This window comes from Lutra lutra, chromosome 6 (assembly GCF_902655055.1).
Source record: "Lutra lutra chromosome 6, mLutLut1.2, whole genome shotgun sequence".
Taxonomy (NCBI): Eukaryota; Metazoa; Chordata; class Mammalia; order Carnivora; family Mustelidae; genus Lutra; species Lutra lutra.
This window is the reverse complement of record NC_062283.1, coordinates 2,416,769-2,443,790: the sequence shown is the minus strand read 5'-3', so window position 1 is coordinate 2,443,790 and position 27,022 is coordinate 2,416,769. Positions and strand designations below refer to the sequence as shown.

The window sequence follows — 27,022 nt, the reverse complement described above, 5'->3', positions numbered from 1 at the left end:
AAATACACACACACACACACACACACACACACACACACACACACACACACAGGTTTTGGAAGTTGTTACTCTTAGATCCAAAGGAGGAAGTTTAAGCTACTTAAACTTGGGACAAACTTGTGGTTTGGGACAAAATAGCCCAAGATTGCACTGGGGAGAGAGGACTTCTTCCACTTCTCCCAGAACACTCTAGAACAAATCAAGATGGCTCCCCCAACAAGCTTTGAAATCAGGTGTGCATTCCAGTTAGCCCTGGCCCTGGGGACAGGCTAGAACCCCATTCCAGAGCCTTCCTGCCTTGTTGCCTCAGGCTTCTCCACTCACTACAGACTGACTCCAAATTGCAATTCGCTCTCTCTGGAGCTCCAGGTGAGGCCTCCTTCCAAGCCCTCCGGGTTGCTGTTTCTGAAATAGGAAACCCCCCATCCAGCATTCCAGAGGGGGCCTCTGGTAAAAACAGTTTCTGTCCCCTACCTCCTCATTTGTAGTGTTTTCTTGAGGCTTTATTTAATATTTTTTAGTAGGCACATCCGAAGTCCCAAATGGCAGGCGGTAACTTGCTCCCTCCTGCTCCGGAAGTTCCATCTCCTCCGTCTCCAGCCCCTCAACCGGTTACTGTTGCCATGAGTTTCCTGAATATCCTTGAGATATTTTTTTGTAAAATACATATATAATCTAACACAAATGTACTTGTAGTGGTAGCATTCTATGCCGATCGCTCTGACCGTTGCTTTTATTTTAAAATATATATATATATGTACACCATGATCTTTCTCATTTTCTCTTCAATAGGCATAGCTTTCCACTCTTTAATTATGCCATGATTTATCTAATTAAATAATTCTGAATAATTGGGTTTTTCCCGATATTGTTATTAATGCTGGAAAGACTAGACTTCAGCACAGTATAACCGCTCATGTGTGCCAGTATTTGAAATATTGGCGGGTCCTGACAAATTGTCCTCCCCAGCAGCAAAGCCTCCTCACTTCCTGCCAACTATGAAGTAAATCCTGAAAATCAAGGATTCTTGTGATGCTGGAATATTGCTTTCTCTCGGAGAGCCTTGGGAGTGATTTCTTTCTGGGTCCCACTTAGAGTAAACGTGCCAAACGAACAGAAGCAGCCAGCATTGGTAAGACGGAAGTGTGAGAGCCAGGGCCTTGCACCAATGTGAACCCTAGTGTCCAAAAAACCCACCTGCGTGGGGCTGTGATGGCCGAGTGGTTAAGGCGTTGGACTCGAAATCCAATGGGGTCTCCCGCGCAGGTTCAAATCCTGCTCACAGCGCTTGGTGGTCTCTTTTTCCATCCAAGTTACAAAATCACATTCTCACCATTCTCATTCTCACCAACAGATGTGTTTTCGGCTTTTCATCTTATTCCACAAACTGGACTGTAGTAAGGCAGCTTCCCCTCTCCGGAGGTCTGAACTAACCACCACCGCCACACAGCACACATCACACACACCCCGCGGTGTATGCTGGCCCTGGTATCCTTCTGGAAGCCCCGCACCTGTGAATCGCCCGCCCCGCGCTCGCGCGCTGCTTCCCCAACGAGCAAAGCCCGAGACTCGGCGCTCAGGACCGTCTGTCTGTTCGTTCTGCCCTGGGATTATGAAATCTGGAGGCAGATCCCAGGGGCAAAGAGAACCAGGAAATTTTACTTCTAAAACTCTTTAATGAAAGACCTCCTGCTGATGATAGCAACGTAGGTAAGTTTCCTTAAAGACTTCTCCGGTGTTTAAAAAAAGGAAAAGGAAAAACAAGCAAACAAACCTAAAACAGACTGGTAGGAAGCGTTAAGGTCTAGGATCGTAAAGATCCATTAGTATGTGTGTATGCCAAGTGCTCTTTAAAACATCGCACAGAAATGAGGAGATCAAAGCAAGGAGACAAAGAACAATTTGGCCAAGGCAAGAAGCCTAGTGGGGCAGGTGTCAGGTGCTCCCTGGCTGGCCTGGGACCCCAGCTCCTGTGCTTCTCACCCTCAGAGGAGGGGATCCTAGTCACTTACAGTTTCTCTTGTGTTTCCATGTGTCTATTCCGCCTGCACTGACCGCTTTAATTTACTAGCCGATTTAGGTAATGATGGCTGGTAGTCTTTAATTTTATAATTATAAATCCAAACTTCTAGGTTCCTATGTGAATTGAGTTCTTAAAATGTTTACCTTTTTTGAATTCTTGCCACCCCGCGGCTTAATTTGGGAAGGTGGGTGTTTCTGAATGTCTGTTCTGTTGCAGAGAGTCTGAAATCATCTCGTCCAGCCAAGTTTGGCTCTTTGGAGAGTGAGGTGGAAAACATATGATTAATAATCAGTAGTGTATTTTATTCCACTTTCCTGGTCATTATATGAAAATTGTAAATGATGCAAATGTATGTAAATGATGATGTAAGTGACAACTAATAACTGATCCACGCACATAGCCTCAGTATTAAGTACAGAAGCAAAATGTGATGCTGATGGACCAGAGAACCCATTGCATAAACTACTGAAGAGTTCACAGATAGAAAAAATAGAAACAAGCATGCACATAAATGAAAAAAAAATGTAAGTGACATTGTGTCACACACATGATGTTTCAAGGCAGAAAATCCTTTCAGAAATGTAATTTTTTACCGGAATGTACTCATGCAATCTAGCTAACCCCGATCGGTCTGCTTTACTGGAATCCGCAAGTCTTTTCTGTTCAATTCTCTTCTCCCCACGTCAGGAAGCAACTCAGTGATTCTAATGAATAATGAATAATCAACACCCTTCACACAGGAGGGCCAGTGGCGCAATGGATAACGCGTCTGACTACGGATCAGAAGATTCTAGGTTCGACTCCTGGCTGGCTCGAGCCTCCTCTTTTCTTTTCTCACAAGAATGTCTTTTCGTGTTTCTTCAAGTTGGTAAGAGAAACTCTCAAAGTGCTCTGGAAGGTAATTCATCCGATCTGGCTCCTCACCTCAGTGGCAGCCTTGGCCCTCCGGTAAGTGGGAGTAAGTGCTCAACAGCCTCTCTTCTGCATGTCCCTTTTGCCATACTGACAGGGACTGAAAGATCTTCGGAAAGACAACGTCCAGATCAAACGAGGTATATTATTTGGCCATAAAAAGGAATGTTGTCATATGTGGTACAACATGGATGAACTTTGAGGACATCTGCTGAGTGAAAGAAGCCAGCTGTGAAAGGCCACATGGTGTGATTCCACTTATAGGCAAGGTCCAGAATGGGCCTCTCCACCGAGATGGTAGCTCCCAGGAGCTGGGAAAGGAGGGAAGGTACAGAATTTGCTGGGGCTGTTGGAAATGTTTTTCAGTTAGATAAGGGTGATGGTTGCACAACTCTGGGTGCACTAAAAACCACTGAATTGTACACTTTTCCGTGAATTTTATGGTATGTAAACTGTATCTTAATTAAAAATCAAAGAAGCGTCAAAGAGAAAAAAACAAACAAACAAAACAAAACACTACAAACCAGTATTTTCCTCGCGACGTTTTCCCGCATTGGGCAGGGCTCTCTCTCCTGCACACTTTCTGTCCCTGAGCATCGGTCCCGGAGGAAAGAGAAGGGACATGCCCTGGAGAAATGTTGAAGCAAGAAAGACCCGGCTGTGGACAAACGGAATCAGAGCCTCGCTTAGACCCTCAATTCGCCCGTTCTCCGCAAAGATGCAAGTTGACACCGACGAAAACGACTCAGCCTCCTTGGCCCCGCCCCTCCCCGCCCCGCCCGCCCCGCGAGGTCCCCAGAGAACCGACACCGGGAAACTGTTCAGGGTCGTAAAAGATCCCAGACAGAAGTGGAGCAGACGAGGGGCTGAGGATGTGAGGGAGACGAGGGAGCGACAGCCTTTGGCGCGGGCTCTCCAAACAGGTGCCTCCTCTGCAGGCGCCCCTGCGCGTGCCTCCTGCGGCGGGGCCGGGCGGGGGCGGGGCGGCGGGTGGGAGCACCTGAGAAGCAAACGAAGCTGAAGGAGAGGTGGGAGGGGCGGGCGGAGGGGGACACGGACGAGCGAAAGTGACCTTCAGGGGCCGATATACACGTCTTTATCCTACAAAAGTGGGCTGGCGCTGGGCAGCGTGCGTCGTAAGGGGGAGCCCGCCGCGCGTCCAGACCCAGCTGGATCCACGAAGGTGAATTAAAAGGTAGGGAAGGACGAAGAATGGTCCAGAGGATTTGGAGTCTCCTACAGGAAATGCTTCTCAAATTTCCGCGCGCAGCAGAGTCCCTGCGAGGGAGGCGTGAGCGCAGTTTTTGGGCCTGGCTCCGGAGAGGGCACCTGGGCTCGCAGGAGGCAGCCGGTGACTTTTTAGCAAGGGGATCCCGGTGCGACTAGTCCGCGGGCCACACTTCACTGCCGGACTCGGGTTTTTCAGTTTATCACCCGCTTTTGACAGCTAACACCACCACGGAGCTTCCACAGTAGAATGAAAAAGAAAAGAGCATCTATACGGACAGGAAAATCACTGCTTTAGCACTATTCCGCTAGGCTTGAACCAAGGTGATCATTTTTTCCCCAGGGTTATTAATTTTAAGGTAATCGACCGTTTCTAGTCTCAAGATTTTTGTTTTCCTCAAGATTTTTGTTATAAACGTGTCGATTTCATCGAATACTTTTTATTTTCCTTTTTGGTGTCTTGTTTTAGAAAGAAGTACATTTCCATCTCCCCCTCAAACAAACAAAAAGACCTTAGATTTAATAATCACAATCTCGAACCTAAAGAAAATTTAGGCTTTTTTTTTTTTTTTTTTTTTTTTTTTTTTTTGTAATCTGCAGGTCGGGAACTTCTCTTCCCCATAAAAACATCAACAGAATCAACAGATTGTTTTGTGAAGAGAAAATTTTTTTGTTTCCCCCCAGAACGTTCTAGAGCCGCACTGTCCAAAACAATAGTCATTAACACATTTCTAAAACTTAGTTCTAGGGATGCCTGGGTAGCTCAGTCGCTTAAGCCTCTGCCTTAGGTTTAGGTCATGACCCCAGGATCGTGGGATCCAGTCCTGCATCTGGGCTCCTTGCTCAGCAGAGAGCCTGCTTCTCCCTGTGCCTGCTCATGTTCTCTCTCTCTCTGTGTCAAATAAATAAGTAAAATTTAAAAAAAAAAACTTAATTCCAGAAAAAAAATGTATGATTTCTTATTTATGGATTTTTTTATTGATTCCATGTTGGATTATAATATTTGGGGGAAAAGCATTACAATTCATTACTCTTGTTTATACTTTTTAACTATGGCTACTTGGAAAATTAAAATTACTTATTATATAGTTTTAAGTCTCACATCTTCTTGTGGTTATTGATGTGGTAACACCAGTAAAGGGCAACCAGTTTGCCAGGATGCCATTCTTTGGGGCAGACTCCGTGGTGGTGATGCATTCCAAAGAATCTGTTTTTTACTTTAAAAAAAAAATGCATGTATTCTTCTCCAAAAGCAATTCTTAGTGTGTGAAAACAAAAAAATTTTTGAACTTCGTTTCTTTACCTGCCTTTTTTTTTTTTTCTATGCAAGAGGGCTCTGTGAGTTGTCTGCTTAGTAAACAGAAGAACCTGGGTTGCAGTTTGGTGAGGCTCTGTCTGCAGGCTTTGTCACTTTGAAAATGTTAGTCCCAGTTTTGTTGCAGTCCGTTTGGTGGATTTATTCTTGAAGCAACCTGAGTTACTCAATTGTTACATGATGTGGAAGACTAAAATCCTGACATTTACTTTATAGATGCCTTCAGTTTCAGAAGGTGGTGATAATAGAAGTTTTCAAAGAAGAGACAGAAAGACTGGATGGAAGGTGTTAAAATTTGCATGAAAAAATCACTCCTCACTGCTCAAGACTGAAGCACCATTAACTATTACCTGAACACCAAAAAATTCAGAATTCTCGTCTGATGACAATGCCCCTCCCCTATGCAATGAGATTATCAGTGATTTGTTTTTTGTTTTTTTTTTTTAAAGATTTTATTTATTTATTTGACAGATAGAGATCACAAGTAGACAGAGAGGCAGGCAGAGAGAGAGGAGGAAGCAGGCTCCCCGCGGATGTGGGGCTTGATCCCTGGGATCATAACTTGAGCCAAGGCAGAGGCTTTAACCCACTGAGCCACCCAGGCACCCCTCAGTGATTTGTTTTGCAGTGATTGGAATATTTTGTCTTTGACCTCTGAATTTATCATCTGACAGCTTGTAAGAAGAGCTCCAGCAGTTACTGGAAATGTTTATTTTTATTTTAAAAGATCCCCACAACTGCTTTTAATTCTTTTCGCTTCCTGGAAGAGTCACCATAGGTGTGATTCAACCTCACACATCAATAGCTTACTAAAAGCAACATATCCATCTCAGCCTAAATACTATTTGTCCCACAGGCTACCGTCCTAACACTATAAAAATGATGAGACGCTCATAAATGGGAGAAGAAACCATGAACTGTCAAGAGAAAAACTAATCAACAAAGTGGGATTCAGAGATGTCCCGTGTAATGGAACAGTCAGAAAGGAAGTTTCAAATACCCATAAGTATCATGTGAGAGGCTCTAGTGGAAAGTATAGACCACATACGTCAGCAGATGAGAAATTTCAGTAGATTGTTGGAAACTGAAAGTCAAATGGATACGCTAAATTAAAAAAAAAACATACACAAGGTAATAGAGCTACAGGATGCTTTTAATGGTTTACCAAAAAAAAAAAAAAGATTGAAAAAAAAAGATCATTGAAGAGTTAGTGATTAATGTCAAGTGGTCTAACATATTTATAACTGAAATCCCAGAAGGCAAAGAAAGAGAGAATAGAAAAATTATTTGAAGAGATAATGACTGATTACTTTCTCAAAATAATGAAATCAAGCCACAGCCCCAAGACCATAGAACCCTAAGCATTTCATATTGGGGGGGGGTGTGTGACCCTATTTACCTCCAATTCAAACTGCTGAAAACAAAGAGAAGAGAAAATACCGAAGGCAATGAAAGAAAAAAAATACATATTATATATAGCTGAAAAAGATAAAAGTTGCTGCAGACTTCTCACCAGAAATTACATATGTCATGAGACAAGGAAATGACACTTCCAAGTGATGAGAGACCAAAAAATCATAATAATTTTTAAAACCCCAAAAACTCTTAACCCTGAATTCTCTACTAAGCAAAAAATATTTTTCAGAAATGAAGAAGATATGAAGATATGTCCAGACAAAAAAAATCTAGCAGACTTGCACCATAGGAAATGTGAGAAGGTATTCAAGAAGAAGGAACAGGAGACAAAAGAGATACGAAGGACTGAATGTGCACAGAAATGGTTACAGTGCAGGCACACAGAAGGCATACATTCCCCAATTTTAATAAGACTCAATAAGATTGACTACGTAAAGCAGTAGTAACGTGCTGTACCGTAGACATGAAAGCAAACATATGACAATGATAACACAAACCAGAGAGGGCTAGTCTCTCATCCCACACAAGCAGCAGCAGGGGACCTGGGCTAATTGTACGTGTGTATAGAAAGCCCTAGGGAAGCCAGTCCAGATCATTTTAAAAAACATGAAAGACAATAAGGCAATAGTGAAGATAAAATTAAACCATGTATCAATCAGAGAAAGACAATTATCATATGATCTCCCTGATATGAAGGATTTGAGAGACAATGTGGGGGGTTTGGGGGCTAGGGAAGGAAAAAAATGAAACAAGATGGGATCGGGAGGGAGACAGGCCATAAGAGGCTCTTAATCTCAGGAAACAAACTGAGGGTTGCTGGGGGGAGGGGAGTGGGAGGGATGGTGTGGCTGGGTGATGGACATTGGGGAGGGTATGTGCTATGGTGAGTGCTGTGAAGTGTGTAAACCTGGCGATTCACAAACCTGGCGATTCACAAACCTGTGAATAATACATTATATATTATACATTATATAATACATACATTAGTTACATATACAATAATATAATACAATAATTAGTATTACAAAGTAATAAAACAATACATTATACATTAATAAAAATAAAAAATTTAAAAAAATTAAACCATGTAAATGCTCATAAATTTCAAAGACAGGAAGAAAGATAAAGGAAAGAAACACCTAGAAACAACTTAAGAAGACAGTGGATTTTAATACCAATATTAGTGATGACAGTGATGACATTATATATAGATTACCTGAAGGCATCAGTGGTAGAGTCTGTCAATTTCTGGATAATAAAAGATTGGACCCAGATGCAATGATGGAGCAAACCCCAGCTCTTAACAAGGGAACTCTAATTTCACACCTACCGGGAGTGGGGTTCGAACCCACGCGGGCACATGCCCATTGGATCTTAAGTCCAACGCCTTAACCACTCGGCCATCCCGGTGGCATATGCAAGCATTCTTGTCAAAATTACTAAATTAGAATTTATTAGAATTCTTGTCCCTGGAAGGTTATGAATATACCTGAGAAATCTGTGACCAGGCATCCTGGAGGGAAAAAAAAAACAACAACTAACAAAATGTCTATGTGCAACAAATATTCTAATCACTAATTTGTACCATACATTACAATGGGTGTTAGGGAAAGACTGACACATCACTGATCTTGCAGACTTGCATTAAAATGAGAAATATTATTAAAGAAAAAGCACAAAAAGAAAGAAATACTATGAAAGACAAAAAAAGAAAGAAAAAGAATACTCACATTGTCAGATTCAACTCACTTTATCATCACTTATGCTCAAGGGAAGACCCTTCTCTTAGTGGATTTGGAAAGAAAACCAAAAAGGAAAGGAAGTGGAGTAAGAGACAGAGAGAACCCAGCCACATGAACTGTGTCTTAACTCTCCAAAGGTGGTCTCTACCCTGCTCACTTCTCATCAGACAACACTGGTTTGTCTGCTGAATCTAAGCCCTCATTCCAAACTCATTGAATCTGACTGTCCAGGTGAGGGTTTTGGGTCTGGAACCAGAGAACAGTCAATATTGAGACAAGCTACCCTTTGAGTAAGTTTAGAAAACCCCACCGTACACATACAGAGTTTGGAGTTTAACACATGATACTGGTTCAATAAGGACGTATCCTAACCAAGTTAGGATCTCTTTCCTGACATCTCTTTCCTGAGTACCTAGTATGTGCTAGGCACTGGGTCAGGTGCATATAATCTACTCAGGCAGTAATAAGACGCTGTCCAGACACTTCAGTTGGGACTGAGTTTAAGAACTTATTAAAACAGGTTCCAGACATGCATTCGGGGGGGGGTTGTACTGAAAGTCTGTGAAGGCTTCTAGAATCCCCAACAGGGTTCCTTTTTCTCCATATTCCTGCCAACCCTTGTTTGTTCTTATCTTTTTTATAATAACCATTCTGACAGGTGTGCGGTGATAGCTCACGGTGGTTTGGATTTGCAGTTCCCTGATGATGAGTGATGTTGAGCATTGTTTCATGTGTCTGCTGGCCATCTGGACGTCTGCTTTGGACAAATGTCTCTTCAGATCCTCTGCCCACTTTGTTTGTTTGTTTGTTTGTTTGATATTAGTTCTGTGAGTTCTTTATGATTTTTTTGGATATTCACCCCATATCAGACATATGGTCTGCAAATATTTTCTCGCGTTCCATAGGTTGCTTTTTTATTTTGTTGATGATTTCCTTTGCTGTGCAGAAGATTTTAATTTGATGTAGTCCTACCTGTTTATTTTTGCTTTTGTTGTCTCAATTATTGTGATTCTTAACACAGAGTAGAATTATCTATAGAATTTATAAAATATACTGAATTAGAGAGTGTAAATACCTAAATGGGAGAAGTAAAAATTAATAGAAATGTAGGTAGAGAAATGTCTTTGTGACCCAGAGGTCAGAGAGGACCTAAACAAAAATTCTAAAAGCACAAACAGTTGGTATCGTTTACTTCATCCAAATCAAAATCATGTTCAATGAAGGCCACAATGGAAAGGTCAGTGGGCATGTGTGAGTAAAGTAGAAGATATCTGAAGCATTTAACGACAGCTTCATCCAGGTCATGTAGTAAGAAGCCAAGAAAATCAGCAAAATCGGGCAGAAAATTCAACATAAAATGGGTAAAGAATAGGAACAGGATGCTCATAAAAATGAAGATAAATAAGACTCTGAAAAGATTAACTGATTTAAAGCAATTAATATTATTAGTACTCTAGGAAAATGCAAAATAAAATGAATATTACTCTATCAACATAGAGTTTGAAGAATTAAAAGCTTGGATGCGCCCATTATTGCAGAAATGAGGGTATCAGAACCCTCGTGTCCTGCTGATGCAAGTTCATGAGGAAGCAGCCGTCCTGGAGAGCAGTCTAATAATTTTAACTCAAAATTAATCAGATCCAATGATCCAGATATTCTGCTGCTAGGTGTATATGACCCCCACTCCTCATTGCCTCCCCCAAATCTCAGAAAGTCACAGATCGAGTCATTTGTGGATGTTAACTGCAGCATTATTTTTGGTCCTTCAGAATCAGACTCAGCCATGCCCCCATCATTAGTGATAGGTAATAGATGATCGGTAGTAGACCGGTAAGTGTGGTAAATGCATAATAATGAATATTATGATACTATGAGATGTAATAGACCAGATGTTCATGAAACAACACTCGTGAACCCTAAAAAGAAAGGCTTTTTAAAAGATACCTAATGAAGTTCTTTCCTTCATTACAGGATTATTCTGCTCCCTGGTCTTCAAAATCCTACTGTTGCTCCCATGATTCCTCTTTTTGTCCTTATACATTTATGCCTTCAAATACCCCTAGTGCTCTTTCTAACATAGGTTAGGATAGAGAGAAAGCAAATGCTGTGCTTATTTTCCCATAATTATAATCAGGTCCATCTCTGACTGACTATGATTTTTCATCACTATGGAACACAAAAGGTTCCTCAACTAGTGGGTGGTGATAGGGAACCACCATTTATTTATATTGGGATCAAAATACTAAAGAGGCTAGAGAAGAATTTTTTATGTCAGATTTCCCCGTTTCTCATTTCACCACTGACCATTTCAATCTAATGAGGTTAAGCTAAAGGAATAAATGTCATTTAGTACATAGTCAGAACTTCATTTGCAAGCTCTTTGCTACTTCTGATGATGCTTCCTAAATTCTGACACATGCTGACTGGGCTACCAGTACCCTTTGCCCGTGAATTATTTTTTTTCTGCCTTGTTTTTTAAACTTTCCCAAACCCATTCAGGAGATTTACTTCTTGCTGTCCATCTTTGCATGAGCACCCCCCCCCATCTTTCCTTTTCAAAACTCAAGAAGGTGTCTTATTTAGGAGTGTTAATAGCAGGTGTGTGAATGACTCTCACCACCACCAACATCCCGACAGGCTGCCAACATGAGGGAAAAAACATGGAAGTGGGTGTCCTGCCTGATGAGATTTCAATTCTCCAGATCCTTCAGCTTCCAAAAGAAAAGAGCCTGTGAGGTCGTTTGTCCCCCTGGCAGGGAGAAGAACATTTGATACGTTCCCTCCCCCAGTCAGTTAAAAGGAAGTGAGCCCAGCCTGTCCTGGAAAGAGGGCTTGTCCGTGTCCCTCAAAAAAGCTAAGGGTAGGGAAGCTGACCATACTCACTCCACCTGTAGCTCGCCATCGTGGGGTCCAGAGACAAGTGTCCTGGGCTCGCTAGTTGGTTCTGGCTCCAAAGGACAATTTTCGGCCATCCAGAGAAGGGCAGGGCATTTTACACGGTCAGAGACAGCAGCCTATGACAGATTAAGACTTTTCCCAGGAATCTGCCTAGAATCCCCCGCCCCCTGGTGTCTGCAAAGTGACTGGTGCTCTGGGGGGGACACGGGCCTGGCTATGAATTGGGATATGAAGTGGATGCTAAGAATGGGAACGTGTAGAGGGGGAAACAGCGCCTGCGGCAAGAATACAGCCTCAAGGGAAGGATAAATTAATTGAAGATTAATTTTAACTAATTGTGGAATGGAAAGACTCAAGAGGCCGTGAGTTTCCGTAGTGTAGTGGTTATCACGTTCGCCTAACACGCGAAAGGTCCCCGGTTCGAAACCGGGCGGAAACAAGGTTTGTCCCTTTTCTTAAATTCTAAATTTTGTTCCCCAAATTTTCTACCTCAATTTGCCTACTTTTCTGCCAAGTCTCAAGGTTCGTGCTCTCTTTGCAGCCCAAAACTCTAAGTTACAAAAATGACGTTACAGAGCAGGAGCAGGGCTGAGACGGGCTCCCTCTCCCCATCAGGTTGCATCCTGATCAGGTTGCATCCTGCCGGCGGCGTCGGAGAATCTGCGCTATGCAGCCCGGACCGCTGAGCGAAGGCCTGGTCCGCACCCTCTTGGGGCAGAAGCGACAGGGACTAGCCCTAAGAGGGGAGCGTGGCTGGAGTGTGCAAAGGGGATCACGAGCCCGCGGCGGCCGAGCAAGCCGAGCGGAGAGTCGTTCTGGGGGAGGCCGACAGGTGGCAGAAAGGAGCCCACAGGTCAAGGGCCGCCCTGTTAGGCCATTGCTGCCTGACTGCGGCCTTCCCTCTGGTAAAACAGGAGGACGCTGGATTTCAAGCAGTGAAGTGACTCCACAGGTCTGAAGTTTTTTAGAAGGACCCCTCTGCCAGACCCGCTGTGTGGAGAGAACAATGGAAACAAGGACATCTGTGAGGTCCCTTTCATCTTGCTGTGTATCAGAGAGAACGGTGGCTTGGATAGGATGGTGGCAGTTGAGTTGGTGAAAAGCAGTTACAGTCTGGATATATTTTAAAGACAGGGCAAAAGAAATTCCCAAGAAAATGGATACGAAGAGTGAAAAAAGTGGAGTCGGTAAAGACTTTGAGGGTTTTCTTCGGGAAGGATGGAGTTGCCATTGACTGAAATGGGGTAGACTGGATGGAGCAGCTTTATTGGGGGGGAAAGTGGGAGCTCTGTTTTAGATGTGCCAACGTGTAGATGTCAGATATAAAACACTGGGGGTAATGCTAAGCAATCAGTTGACTACACAAGCCCGGAGTTCAATGGAATGGTCTAGACTATAGACTATAGACAGATATATAGACACAAGTTGGTGAGTTGTAGTCATTAAGCCATGAGAACAGATGAAATCACAAGAAATGAGTGTTTATAAAGAAGATGTCCAAGGACCAAACCCTGGGACATTCCACTATAGAAAAGGGTGGGTGAGAAGAGGGGAAACAGAGGATATTGAGAAGAAGAAGACAGGGAGGTAGAAAGACTACCAGGACAGCAGTGTCTTGAAAGTCAGATAAAGAAAATATTTTAAGAAGGATGCATTACCTATGGCCCCTAAGAAGTCAAGGACTTAGAAGTGATGATAATTTTAGACATTTAGAGGCCATGGATAGGAAAGAGAGGGAGGGAAGAAGGAAGGAAGGTCAAAGTAAAATGCTGAGAATATAAATTAATCGCAAACTTATCAATAGCCACCAGAACCAATTTTAAACCAATTCAGTCTATTAATGATAATTGTTTTCAAGGCAATGAATCACCGTCAAACCCCTGCCTTCTGAAGTCAGCCGGTCAGAGACGGATTCACCTCAAGAAACAGGCCCTTGAGTGCTGACCAAGCAAGAGCATCTCTCCCCAAAATCATGCTTCTGCAGAGTATATCAGCCGGCTCAGCCCCCCTGAAGTCCTTGCTTCCGTGAGCCCCCTCCCCCAAAATATCTTCCCTCGGCTCCCTCAAAGGGCCAGAGCCCACCCAGCCTAGCTCTCCCTCTAAGTGAGCTTTGGCTCCATATTTCAAGTTTTGAGTGATGGTTTCATCATCTTTTAAAAATGCAACTTTATCAAATCTGAAACATCTGCCTTTCTTTTTTTGCTGGGATTTTATTTTTTTATTCATTTCTCATTTCTGATATCCTTGAGTATCCTGTACAATAATGTGGTCTTTACAGCCATGTTGTCTTGTCACAGATAGACTCAGGGAAGTGTTTGTCCTTTATATGGGTGTGTTAGTCAGATTCAGCAAACAAAATGCCAACATTTGAAAACACCCTCTGACAGAAAGGCTTTGCATACTCTCTCCACAAATAAATTACTGAATGCCCATCTTAGGTTCAAAAGTGTTGTCGATCTGAGAGATCCAGAAAAAAGAAAAACAAGAACTGTCTTTGTAGGAAGAAATTCTGGTGGGAGCAAACAGGTAACTTTTTAAAAAGAAAAGGAAAGGAAGGTACACTTGTGTACGATTTTATTTTTTTTAACAACAGGAAATATGGACTTCAGTGGTGTTGAGAGGCAGCGGGGAGACAGGGGAAGATCAGGTACGTGAAGCACGGAGGAGCCACGAGATGGGTGGGCGGGACTCAGGGAATGGGACAAGGACATATGGGGGGTTGGGGGGGTGACGGGCAGCAGCCAGGCCAGCAGATCCCGTGTCATCTCCAGTCCTACCCCTACTCTGGAACCTCCTTTTCTTTACTAAGATTTCTATCCGAAGGCTTTAAGCCACTTTTTCTCAAGATGGTGCTCCTTTTTCTTTCCTTCCCCCCATCCCCACCTTGGAGAGGGGGACAGAGAAGGTGGGTGTCACTGCTGAGGACTAAGAAATAACGTCGACATTTAACCTCAGTTTTATGTTGGAGAGCCTCTTCCCAATGCCTGCGTCGAGTGCAGCAAAATTAATTTTATTTAAACACAGGAACTAACACCTTTCTTGGACTGTCTGGGGATCAAACCCCCAACATCAGTGTTATTGGCAGCACCTTCTGCCCACCTGAGCTAACAGCCAAAAAGTTGGGGTGCCTGGTTGGCTCAGTAGATGAAGTATCTGCCTTCTGCTCAGGTCATGATCTCAGGGTCCTGGGATCGAGTCCCATGTTGGGATCCCTGCTCAGCACGGAGTCAGCTTCTCCCTCTTCCTCTGCCCTGCTCTCTCTCTCTCTCACACACACACAGCCATTCACTGTCTCTCTCAAATAAATAAATACAGTCTTAAAAAAAAAGTAAAAAGTTTGCTGGCATTCTTGTTTACTTTAAAGCTAAGGCAAATCCTTCTCCTTTTCCAAAAGAGACTTTTGTTTTTAAGGGTGGTGAGACAGGGGGCTGGGCTAAGGAGCAGAAAGAGGGAGATTGGAAAGCAGATGGGGCAAGACTGGGACAGGGACAGACGCTCAAGCAGAGAAGACAAAAGAGAAGAGAGTGGCTGAGGACACGCCAGGAGGAGTGAGGAAAGCAGAGCGAGTGGGCAGGGCCAGGTCCAGGGTGTATGATCTGTAGGACAGAAGGTAGAGTCAGGCCTAGAAATGGGGAGGCTGGGGGACAGAGGGATGGAAAATCCAGGGGCAGCGAGCGAGAAACGGATCTCAGGGCCCAGGTCTGCAGGCCTCCACATGCCCACTCCAGCGTCGCTGCCCTGCTGTGGTAACTCCCACCGACGCCTGTCCGGGGAGAAGCGTCCGAAAAGAAGCCCAACTCCTGGTGACAGGCTATAAGTGTGAAGGCCACGCCGGGAACCTGACGAAGGGTGATGGGCGGAGGCTTGCGCGGAGGCTTGCGCGGACAGCATGGCCGGCAGACCTGCCCTGTGGCTGGGCCCTCTGCTCCTGCTCTCCCTCTGGGTGTCCTTGGCTCCAGGTAGGAAGACGCTGAGGGTCAGGCAGGGTCTCCCAAGGGGGCCTGGCCTGACTCCTTCCCGGTCTGTGTCCCACAGCCTCCCTCCTGAGGCGCCTAGGGGAGCACATCCAGCGGGTTCAGGAGAGCTCGGGCCTGAGCCTGACTTCAGGCCCAGGGGCTGGGGCCCTCCCGAAACTGGGGTGGCTGGAGCAGCCACTGGACCCCTTCAACATGTCCGACAGGCGATCATTCCTGCAGGTGAGGCTGGGAGAAGGGGAGCCCGCCGCTGCCTTCCTTCCCTAGCTCTGCCCCCCAGCCCCTACATCCCTGGGCCCTACAGCTCGTCCTCTGCCCTCTGTCAGCGCCCCCGTGGCCCTCTGAAGAGACAAACGGGAGAGAAAGGGACACATAAATAAGCCTATTTCACGTACCACCAAAAACATGTAGGAAGAACGGGAAGGGAGAGAGGCTGCAAGGAACCTGGAAGAAAGGAGAGGTCAGGCCTCTCCAGCCTCTTCCTTCTTCCCTATCCCACCCTACAGCGGTACTGGGTGAATGACCTGCACTGGGCCAGCCCTCGTGGACCCGTGTTCCTGCATCTGGGGGGCGAGGGCAGCCTTGGGTCGGGCTCCGTGATGAGAGGTAAGAAGCGAGGATGGGGGAGACCCGGCTGGGGAGCTGGTGGGGGCAGGGGCGGCTTGCGAGCGCCCCAACCACACACTCTTCACAGGGCACCCTGCGGCGCTGGCCCCAGCCTGGGGGGCCCTGGTGATTGGTCTGGAGCACAGGTTTTACGGCCTGAGTGTGCCCGCTGGGGGCCTGGACGTGGCCCAGCTCGGCTTCCTGTCCAGCCGGCACGCGTGAGTGACTTGTCCTGGCCGGTGGGATGGCGGGTCTGTGTCTCAGCCTCCCTACATCGTTGTGGACTGCGCATCGTTGTTGCGCGGCCTGAAGCGGACCCCTGGGTCTCTGGTTCATGTTTTCTTCTCTTTTTCAGTGTCTTACGCCTCTCTCTCTCTGGATCTCTGGGTCTCTATCCTTCCTCTCTTTTCTCTCAGGCCATACTTGCCTCCCTCTCGGACACAGCGTCCCCACTGGTGTTCAGCTTCTGCCCCAGTCCCGCCGTGTACTGTCCAGACGCGGCTGAGGGCCGGGCACAGCACAGCCCCGCTCTTCACCCCCTCGCGGCATCTCTCATAGGCCTCTCCTCTCGCTTAGAGGAAAGGGGCATCTTCGCGGCGGCCCCGAGGTCCGCTGTGAACCCTCTGACCTCCACTTTCTCCCGCTCTCTGGGCTCCAGCTACGCAGAGGCCCCGCGTTTCTCCGACTTCGGAACACGCTTCCCTCCGCAGTGAGGGGGCTGCCCCATGTTTGTGCAGCTCCCTCCTCCTCTCGCCCCCTCCCGGACCTGACTCCGTGAGAGCCCCTCCCGGTCCTACACCTGCTCCGCTGTTCTCCACTGCTCCCCGCAGGACTGATCTGTCCCTTTCCCGCCTGGCGTCTCTCAGCCTCCCTTCGGCCTGCACCCCTCCCTGTCCCCACCTCGCTGTTTCTTTCTCTCGGTCTCTCCATTTTCCACAAGCGATACCGGTTTCTGGCGGCAGGAGGGATGTACTCACCGTTTCCGAAAGTCCGGGAAGAAAGAAAAACACCTGGGATAGGAAAGAGGATGTTAGACGCATCCCAGAGCCCTCTTTTAATTGGGTCTGTCCTTCCTCCGGTGGCTTCGCCCGCTCCAGCCTGGGACCCCAAGTCTTCCTGAGTGACTCTCCCTTTCTGCCCGGACTTGTCAGGTTTCCACTTAAAACGCCTCAGAGATTTTTCCTCCCCCACTAGCCCGGAGGGGGGGGGGGCGGGTGGAGGCTCTCTCGAGGGGCCTCCCCTGCCCCAGGCTGAGAACGCGGGGCGCGGGAAGCCCTCACCCGCATCCCGGGAGAAGAGCCCTGGCGTCCGGCCACCCCCCCCCCCCCAGTCACGTCTCCGGGTCCCCGCCCGCCCTGGGAGGGAATCTTCGGGGACTTTCGGCAAGGAGGGCCCACCGAGCCTCCCCTCTGCCCCCAGGCTGGCGGACGTGGCCTCGGCCCGCCTGGCACTCGCCCGCCTCTTCAACATGTCCGCCTCCAGCCCCTGGATCTGCTTCGGAGGCTCGTACGCCGGCTCCCTGGCCGCCTGGGCCAGGCTGAAGGTCCCCGGGACTCTGGGGGCGGGCTGGGGGTCCCCTTCGGAGGACAAGGGTACCCGGTCCCCGTTCGCTTCCCCCCGCGCACTCCTCTCCCCCCCTGAGGAGCTTGTCACCAGAGTCACCAGAGGGTAGGGTCTTGCCTAAGACCACAGGACGCGGGAGCGACGTGGGGAGGCGGGAGTGTGGGGTCCCCGGTCCCTCGGCCCGCAGGCTGACGGCTGTCCTCCCGCAGTTCCCCCACCTCATTTTCGCCTCGGTGGCCTCCTCCGCTCCGGTGCGGGCCGTGCTAGATTTCTCGGAGTATAACGAGGTGAGAACGGCGGGCGGCGGGTGCGGGAGGGGTCCTCGCGCGGGAAGCTCCCTGATTCCTTCTCCCGCGGCCCCCTGCAGGTGGTGTCCAGAAGCCTAATGAGCACGGCTGTCGGCGGATCCCCCGAGGTAGGAGATGGGGCCATTCCGAGGGGGTAGGAGGACAGGAGGCCTTGGAAGGTGGGGGCTAGAGGAAAAGGGGGAAGCTTGCAAGGTGCGGGGGTCTGAGGGAGGCCCGATACCCAGAAGGTGGGCGGACTTTAGAGCGCTGGACCAAGAGATGGGGCGTGCACCGAAAAGCCCGGCGCCCTAGCAGGGGCGGGGCTGATATGGGGCGGGGCCTGGGGCTGTGACCCTATTAGGAGGGAGAGGCTCCGCGCTTGTTGGGGTGGCTGGGATGGGACGACCCTATGGGGTGTGGTGAGGTTCCGCTCCGGAAAAGGGGTGGGGGGGCGACCTTCTCAGGGGATTGAGGCTCCGCGCGGGGAAAGGGGGTCCGGGAACCAACCCTATCAGGAGGGAGAGGCTCCGCGCCGGGTAAGGGAGTCGGGGGGTCGACCCTCTCAGGGGGTGTGGCTCCGCGCGGGGCGCGGACCTATCAGGAGGAAGAGGCTAGCGGGGCGCGGCCTCGGGCGGGCGTCCGGGGAAAATGGAGCGCTCGGGAAGGACGCGGGTTGGGGGCCAGAAAAGGAGAGGCCCAGGCCGAGTCTTCACCAGCGCGGACCCTCGCTCCCCGCAGTGCCGGGCGGCGGCGTCCGCAGCCTTCGCGGAGGTGGAGCGGCGGCTGCGCGCGGGCCGGGAGGCTCGCGGGGCGCTGCGGGCGGAGCTGGGCGCCTGCTCGTCGCTGGGCCGCGCGGAAGACCAGGCGGAGCTGCTGGGGGAGCTGCAGGCGCTGGTCGGGGGCGCCGTGCAGTACGACGCGCAGGCGGGAGCGCCGCTGAGCGTGCGGCGGCTCTGCGGACTCCTCCTCGAAGGCCGGAGCAACCGCAGCCGCTCCGCGCCCTACCACGGGCTCCGGCGGGCAGTGCAGGTGAGCGGCCCTGCGCGCGGCTTGGTGCGGGGGAGGAGGGTCAGTCGGCAAAGGGTGCCTGCTCCTCTGCCAGACCTTGGGCCAGCGTGAACCCTTCTGAGCTGTAGTTTCCTCATCTCTGAAATAGGGATGACACCTCCGGGCCGTCTAGGAGGTGCAGTGACTTCGGTCAAGGGAAGCATGCAGTTTGCGGGCGTTAGCGACTGTGACTGTTACCTTTTTTGCCCATCTTGTTCTGTCCACTTCCCCGGGCCTGCAACAGAGTCTAGCGCAGCGCAGAAGCTCAATTAGCATTTACAGAAGGAAGGAGGAAATGCAGTAGAGCCAGGGATTCCACCCTCGGAATCCACAGCTACAAACAGCTCTTCCTTCTCCAGCACTGTCTGAACCAAATACTGTAAGAAGGGCTTCACATATATTATTTCACTGAATCCTCGTGATAGTTCTAGGAGCTAGGCACTGTTTTCATCCCCACTTACAGATGAGGAAACCGAGGTCCAGGAGATGATCACTTGCCCAAGGTCTCACAGCCATCTAGTACCTCTAACACACAGGCACCCAGGCACCACTCACTCTGACCCCTGACTCCCACGAGAACTCTGCAGATCTTTGGACTTCTGACCTCTGACTTGCAAGGACTTGTGTATGCTTTCTGGCCCTGGGCCCTGACTTGCTGCCGGGACAGGAGGAATGCACGTATGTATGTGTGTATATTGTCCCCTAGGTTGTCATGCACAGCCTGGGCCAGCGGTGTCTAAGCTTCTCCCGAGCAGAGACAGTGGCACGACTGAAGGTCACAGACCCCCAGGTGTCCGGTGGGGGTGACCGGCAGTGGTTGTACCAGACTTGTACGGAGTTCGGCTTCTGTGAGTGACCCACCGCACCCTCACCCCCCAAAACAATATTCTGTGCTGTGCCCAAAGGAGCTGTCTCCTGGAGGGTCCTGACTGATTTTCATTTCGCTGGCACAACTGGCCAGACTGCTGTGCATTGTCTAGCCTGCGGGTGTGAGGCTAGAAGATAGACACTCCACTGGAGTGTGCACGCGTGCCCTGGGCCCTCACATAGCTTCTCTTACACAAGCCCTCCACATAGGTGATCACCCCTCCAATCTGCTCTTCATCCGTGTCCCTGTCCTGGGAAGGGCCCCCACCATCTCCTGAGTTACCATCTAGAAACCCTGGCAGTGTTTCCTGTGCCTCCTTCCCTTTGTCCCCACAGCCTGTCAGTCCCTGAGCCCTGCCTGTTCACCTCAGCTCCTCTCTGTTCCCAGCTCTGCTGTCCTGGTGGAGGCCCCCAGCCCCCTCTCTGGTCTTCAGGTCTTCTTTTCACCCATAAAATCGAATTTCCTCACTGCATCGAGAGAGATCTTTCGAAATATGACCTTGTCCTTCCTCTGCTCAAAACCCATGGGTCCCAAATAAAATGCAGGATGCCCAGTTACATTTGAATTTCAGATAAACATTTTTTAGTGCATGACCTAAATATTGCATGGAACATACTTATACTAAAAAAGTGTTTGTTTCTCTGAAATACGAATGTAGCGGAACATCCTGTAATTTCAATGCTAAATCTGAGTACCATACCCCAGAGTTCAGATCCTTTCCACATCCCTTGAAGGCAATGAAGATATGGTTTAAAGTGAAGTACTCGAAGTCCAATTCCATTGTTTCATAGCGATGTGATTTTGTACAAACTTGGGCAAATAACCTAAGCTCTCCCCCTGGGCCTTAGTTTCCACATCTGTAAAGTGGGAATAATGACAGCACTTGTCTCATAAGGTGGTTTCCGGAATTAAGGGAGGTAATATATGTCACATACTAAAAATAACACTGGTATACAGCAGGTACTCACCAAACATTTATTATTATTATCATTATAATGATGATGATGATGATGACAAGACATTGCATATTTTGACCCCGTAATGTACCAGCTTTCTTGAAACCTCAGGAACTTGGCCCATACTATTCGCTTGTCCTGGATTACTTGTCTTCCTCTCGTCACCCAGTTCATTCCTCACGAGATGCTTCCTCCTCAGGAAGCCTTACCTGATTGCTGGAGCTAAGTCTGCCCCCTGGCCTACCATCCCACCCCCTCCACAGTTCTGTGTTTCTCTCCCTAGCGCTTCCCACAATCTTATCATACAGACCTTTTTACCTGTCGCCTCTGCACTGTGAGCCCTGTCACCTCGGAGCCTGGGACTATCTTGGTTGCTGCTGTATTCCCATTACTGTTCACAATGCCTCTGAGCATACAGGAGGTGCCCAATAGATGGTGGAGAAAAGAATGAGTGAGTGTCAGGCTAAGGGAGTTCCATGAAGGCTGGGGGTGGGAGGGAGCTAGGGAATTTGAGCAAGGGAGGCGTGGTCCAGTTTGTGCTTTTCACTCCTGTGTGGGTCCTCCCCCCACACACCCATGTGCACGTGCAGGCGCCCCTCTTTATGAGGCTTTCTCTTTTCTGTCTTTGCCTCGTCTGGCTCACTCTTTCTAATTCCTGAAGGTTTTTATCCCTGGCCGGCTGCTTTCCTGGAGCCTGTCATGCTCCCTCTGGGATTCCTCCTACCCGGGGCTTTCTCCGTCATAGACTCGACCAGGAACTTACTGAAGGGAGGGTATGGAGCAGATTTGGTCATCACCAGAGAAAGCTCTATAAGTGATTAGTAAAGGGGAGGGCTGTAGGCCCCAGGATGACAGACTCTCCTTCCACAGATGTCACCTGTGAGGACCCCAGATGCCCTTTCTCCCGGCTCCCCGCACTGCCCTCCCAGCTGGAGCTCTGCGAGCGGGTGTTTGGTCTCTCCACTTCATCCGTCGTGCAGGCCGTGGGCCAGACCAACTCGTACTATGGTGGCCAGACCCCGGGGGCCACCCAGGTGCTGTTCATTAATGGTGAGCCGGGCATCGGACCCTGCCTCCTAGATCCGCAGCTAGCCAGGGCACAGCACACCATTCTTCCCTTTCTTACCAGGGGACACAGACCCCTGGCACGTGCTGAGCGTAACACAAGCCTTGGGACCCTCGGAGGCAGCCCTTCTCATCCCCGGTGCCTCCCACTGCATGGACATGGCCCCAGAGAGGCCCTCAGACTCCCCCAGCCTCCGCCTAGGGCGCCAGGTTCGAGAGCCTCGGGCTGGGTCCTCAGCATGCTCACTTGCATATTGCTTTGCACGTGCTGCCCTCCGCTGGCCCAGAGTCTGACCTTCCCAGTTCTCCCCACAGAGCATCTCCCAGCAGCTGCAGATCTGGCTCGGGCTGGCAAAGCAGAGCTCGGTGAGCAGTGGGGGCTGAGGGGCCCATACCCTCGCCTCTCCCTGGGTGGCCACCTCGGTCCTGGACGGACTCACCAGAGGAAGCAAGCAGCTCATGGGGAAGGAGGAAATCTCCAGGAACTGGGCTTCAGCCCCTGTGTCCACAAACGTGGAAGAAAGTGTTGTGGGACCCAGAGTTGTGAAAATATAAGCGGAGAATTATCCTCATTGTGAATACTGGTTTTTCATTTTATTTCTTAGGGAGCATTTTATTAATCGTTTTATGGCTATCCTTTTTTGTTGCTTCAAGTATCTTCTGGAAAGCCACTTTATGTCTTAGAATTCTGGACCGATCTCACATTGATTATTTTTTTCCTACTTCCGGAAACACAGCGATCTTGGTAGGAATCAAGTCAAGCTTGGCGGGAGCCCCTTTGGGCTGCTGTAAGAGAACATGTGATCGATGGGGTGGCTTAGGGACAAAGCTAGCCTCAGTGTCTTTCTTTACATGTTCAGCACGTGCACCACAGTCTGACACATCGTGGGCACTCAGCGCCTTTTGGGAAATGAAAAGATGGGGTCTACGCTCAGCTCATCACACACTTCTGGTTTTCCTTCCACTCGGCTGGATGCAGCTTCCCTCCATCTCCTTTGCAAACTTCCTTGCAACTTGACATCTGAATGCATTTGGGTTTGGGGTGAGGCTCTGTTCTCAAGCATTCTGGGCGCTCCTTGTGGGGGGCCTGTGGCGCTGGGCTGACCTATGGGGTGTACATTGTGGGGGTGCATCATGGCTCTGGGGTGGCCAGAGTCCCCAGAATGGCTGCTGGTGACTGGGCAGCCCACTGTTTTCTCCCAAGATGGCTCTGCAAACAGCATTACTGTCCCTGTTACAAAAGGATGGAAAATTCTGAGCTGTTCTCCCTCCCTGGCCTCCTTGTCCCATACTTGGCCCCTAGTATCTGTTCTTTTCCTGGCAACCACAGTGATGCTTTCAAAAGGTCAGTCAGGTCATGATACCTCTCTGTATAAAACCCTCAGATCGCTTCCTGCTACAACCAGAATAAAGTCCGAATTCCTCCCCATGGCTACAAGGCCCTGCATACTTTGTCTTTGGAAGTCTTCTCTGAACTCATTTCCTAGTACTCTCCACGCTGCAGGCCAACCACATGGCCTCTCTGGTTACTTAAAATCTAGGGTCAATTCCTATCTCAAGCCCTCGCATTAGCTGTTCCCTTTGCCAAGAGGTTGTTCCCTTTAATGACCTTTAAATGACTGTTTCCTTCTTAACATTCAGGCTGAACTACAATGTCACCTCCTCCAAGAGGCCTTTTCCCCGACTACTCCCAGGTCCCAGTCACTCCCTATCACATTACCTATTTTATGTACTTCCCAGCCACAAGCGCTATTTTCAGAATTGAATTCTAATGAAGATAAACAGTTTTGAGGAATGTAGAAGCATTATGTTCTGAAGACCCCTGGTTTGTTGCACATAAATTCCATCCTTAAACATGAACAAGTGGAGCGTCTTTCCTGAGCGATCTGCTTTGGAGGTTTCTGCTCAGGTGCAGATGTGGGCATAACTGTATCCCGAAGTGAGAGGTCCAGGGGCCTTGGGAAGATGCCCTGTCCAGGCACCCTCTCTGGACCGTACTGTCAACAGGACACAACCTCTCACATCGAATCTAGAGAAGAACAAAGTTGGAGGACTGGTACCACCTGATCAAAAGATTTCCCATAAAGCTCCAATAATTAAGACACTGCGGTTTGGGTATTACATATAGACAGATCTACCGGGCAGGGCCAAGTTCAGAAGTAGATACACACACACACACACACACACACACACACACAGTCAATTAGTTTTCTACAAAGATGCCAGTGCTCATCACGGAGAAGAACAGTCTTTAAAACAAGTGATTCTGGAACAGTTGGATAAATTATAGACCTTCTCTCAATCTCTTTTGCAAATTCCTTTGCAACTCCTCGTCTGAATGGGCCTGGGTTTGGTGCTAGGCTGCTTTCTCTTCCTCAGCCTTCTCTGAGCTCCAGAGCTGGGGGGAGAAATGCAACCTTACCCCTAGGATGCCATCCTCAAAAATTAATACAAGTGGATCATAGATCTAAATGTAAAACTCAAACTATAAAATATCTAGGAAAAAATATAAAAATTATTTATGACCTTGTAGTAGGCAAGTACTTCTTAGGGGAGAAAAGAATAGCGTGAGATACACAAAAAGGGATAAACTGACATTATCAAAATGAAAACTTCTCATTAAAAAAATTATCATTCAAAAACATTAAGAAGGGGAAAGACTGAAGGAAAACGTGCACTACATACATTTGGCAGAGGATCTGTGTCCAGATTAAAGAATTCCTGGAAATCAATTTTTTAAAAAGAAAAGCCAGTAACAGGGGCACCTGGGTGGCTCAGTGGGTTAAAACATCTGCCTTTGGCTCAGGTCATGATCCCAGGATCCTGGGATCAAGCCCCGAATCAGGCTTTCTGCAGGGAGCCGGCTTCCTCCTCTCCCTCTCTCTCTCTGCCTGCCTCTCTGCCTACTTGTGATCTCTGTGAAATAAAATAAATAAAATCTTTAAAAAAGAAAGAAAGAAAGAAAGGAAGGAAGGAAGAAAGAAAGCAAGCCAAGCCAAGCCAGTAACAAACGGTTAGGACAGAAAGCTCCGCTGGGCGACTTTCGTCAGAATCTTTTCGGGTCAGAATTGGGATTTGAGAAAGATGCGCAAGAAGAGGTTTCGTTCATTCACACCAAATGTTAAACTCCTCTCCTTTTTCCCATCCAAGGTCGGGGAGCGTGAACTAGGAAGACTGTGGGGATTGATTTCTATAATGTTCATCCTTCGTGGGTTTTGTTTTGGTCCCTTTCCCCCTCCCCTCGCCCTCCTTCCTCCTCACACGTCCCCCTCCCGCCCCCCCCCCCCCCCGCCCCCCCCCCCCCCCCGCCCCCGGATTTGAAGAAGCCGTGATGCCCTCGGTTTTTGTTTACATCATCGGAGGAGGGGTGAATCCTTGTGGTAGATTGTCGGTTAGTTCCGCTGGTTAGAGCGTGGTGCTCATAACGCCAAGGTCGCCGGTTCGAGGCCCATTACCATTTTCTGCGCACAGTTCCCAGGTTCCAACTCCAGAGAACACCACTGCTGAACAGAAATACTTGTGAGGGCTGTTTTTACCTAACCTCTTGTTCTTGTTTTGCTTTGTTATGTGTTGTGTGTGTGTGTTTTTTTTTTTTAAAGTAACATACGAAAGCTAAAATGGAGAGTATTTTTAAAGGAAATTGAGTAAAGTAGGGCAGGTACAGTTAGGTAAGAGGGGAATAAGAAGAGTTGGAGAATTTCCTATTTCATGTTGGAGGGGAAAAACTGAAATGGTTTTGCCCTGTATTACACTCTCAGCAGGAACGAAGAAACCTTTTTATCGATGGCCGGTTAGCTCAGTTGGTTAGAGCGTGGTGCTAATAACGCCAAGGTCGCGGGTTCGATCCCCGTACGGGCCACTCCTTTTATATTCAGATGTTCATTGCCTTTAGATGCTTAATCTCTGAAAAAGTCGCCTCTTAACTTTGACTGTGAAATGCTCTAAACTTTTGCATCATTGATGGCGAGAATGTGCACAGTGGGAGGCCTTGGAAAACTTGAGAACGGGGTGGGGTGGGGGGGAGGATAACCTCCATCATGTTCAAACAAAGCCTGAACTGTGAGCATTAAAGGAGCTGCGAAAGAAAATTATGCATGATTTAACGTTTGTTTTTAAATCTCTCCACTCTTTAGAATGCAATAATTAGCTGTTATTTTGTGTCTGATAGATGCTGGAGACATATTGTTATGTGAAAAAAGCAGAATCCAAAACAGTTTGTGTAAGATTCTGATTCTTCTATTTTAAAATCAGCTTTATTATGAGATGATTTACATACCATAAAATGCACCCAATTTAAGCATAGAATTTGACATATTTATACACATAAGTAACAACCACCACAAAGTAGAGACCATTTCCATGATCCCCAAAACCTCCCTGTGCTCTGTGGTAGTAAGAGTAATGCCCTCCCCCAAAGAACACCACATCCTAACCCTTGAGGTCTATAAATATGCTAGTTTTCATGGCAAAAGGGACTTTGCGCAGCAGTTAAGGATCTTAAAAGGAAGTGATTACCCTGAAGTATCTGGATTGGGTCCGATGTAATCACAAGGGTCTGTGAGAAGGGTCAGGGTCATAGAAGGAGACGTGACCCAGAAGCAGAGCTTGGAGAGACGCAGGACTGCTGGCCAAAGAATTCCAGTGGAGTCTACAAGTTGGACAAAGCAAGGAAACAAATTTCCCTCCAGAGCTTCTGGGAGGAACGCAGTGCGGCGGACCCAATTTGGACTGACTTCCAGGACTTTAAGGTAGTAAGTTTATCTTGTTATAAGCCACTGAATTAGTGGTGATTTGTAACAACTGCACTAGGAAACTAATGCATACACTTTCTGGTGAGTTATACCTTCATCCCAACCCCAGGCAACTACAGATCTTCTTCCTATCGTTTAGGTTCTGCCTTTTCTGGAATTTCTTATAAATCATGGATGATATAGCCTTGTGTTCCTGGCTTCTTGGACTCAGCACAATACTTCTGAGATTCATTCATGTATCAGTGGCTTTAGTCCGTTTTATTGCGGAGTCCTCCTCCATTGTAGGGATGCATCACCATTTGCTTTCTATTCGCAGTGAATGGACATTTTCACTGTTTTCAGTTCTAGCTATTATGAAGAGCACTGCTATGA

The 27,022-nt window shown here is 48.1% G+C and overlaps 1 protein-coding gene and 5 non-coding genes across 6 annotated transcripts; 5 read left to right on the top strand and 1 right to left on the bottom strand.

Moving 5' to 3' along the window:
• Window positions 1-1,206: 1,206 nt before the first annotated feature.
• TRNAS-CGA (transfer RNA serine (anticodon CGA)) lies at window positions 1,207-1,287 on the top strand. Its single transcript has one exon. It is a non-coding gene; the product is annotated as a tRNA-Ser (tRNA).
• A 1,478-nt stretch (window positions 1,288-2,765) lies between these two features.
• TRNAR-ACG (transfer RNA arginine (anticodon ACG)) lies at window positions 2,766-2,838 on the top strand. The gene has a single exon. It is a non-coding gene; the product is annotated as a tRNA-Arg (tRNA).
• A 5,382-nt stretch (window positions 2,839-8,220) lies between these two features.
• TRNAL-UAA (transfer RNA leucine (anticodon UAA)) lies at window positions 8,221-8,303 on the bottom strand. The gene has a single exon. It is a non-coding gene; the product is annotated as a tRNA-Leu (tRNA).
• Window positions 8,304-11,899: 3,596 nt separating this feature from the next.
• Window positions 11,900-11,972, top strand: TRNAV-AAC (transfer RNA valine (anticodon AAC)). Its single transcript has one exon. It is a non-coding gene; the product is annotated as a tRNA-Val (tRNA).
• A 3,450-nt stretch (window positions 11,973-15,422) lies between these two features.
• On the top strand, window positions 15,423-22,283 carry PRSS16 (serine protease 16). Its single transcript, XM_047733929.1, has 12 exons — window positions 15,423-15,492; window positions 15,569-15,729; window positions 16,014-16,113; window positions 16,202-16,331; window positions 17,533-17,656; window positions 17,886-17,963; window positions 18,044-18,091; window positions 18,702-18,992; window positions 19,717-19,858; window positions 21,705-21,884; window positions 21,964-22,109; window positions 22,215-22,283. The coding sequence occupies exons 1-12, from the start codon at window positions 15,423-15,425 to the stop codon at window positions 22,281-22,283; spliced, it is 1,539 nt and encodes a 512-aa protein (XP_047589885.1).
• Window positions 22,284-25,684: 3,401 nt separating this feature from the next.
• On the top strand, window positions 25,685-25,758 carry TRNAI-AAU (transfer RNA isoleucine (anticodon AAU)). The gene has a single exon. It is a non-coding gene; the product is annotated as a tRNA-Ile (tRNA).
• Window positions 25,759-27,022: the final 1,264 nt, after the last annotated feature.

Bases quoted from the DNA above. Each gene is read 5' to 3' on its own strand.
- PRSS16 (XM_047733929.1), top strand. From the start codon at position 15,423: ATGGCCGGCAGACCTGCCCTGTGGCTGGGCCCTCTGCTCCTGCTCTCC. The intron at 17,964-18,043 runs GTGAGAACGGCG...GGCCCCCTGCAG, and splicing joins ATTTCTCGGAGTATAACGAG to GTGGTGTCCAGAAGCCTAAT. The intron at 19,859-21,704 runs GTGAGTGACCCA...CTCCTTCCACAG, and splicing joins TTGTACGGAGTTCGGCTTCT to ATGTCACCTGTGAGGACCCC.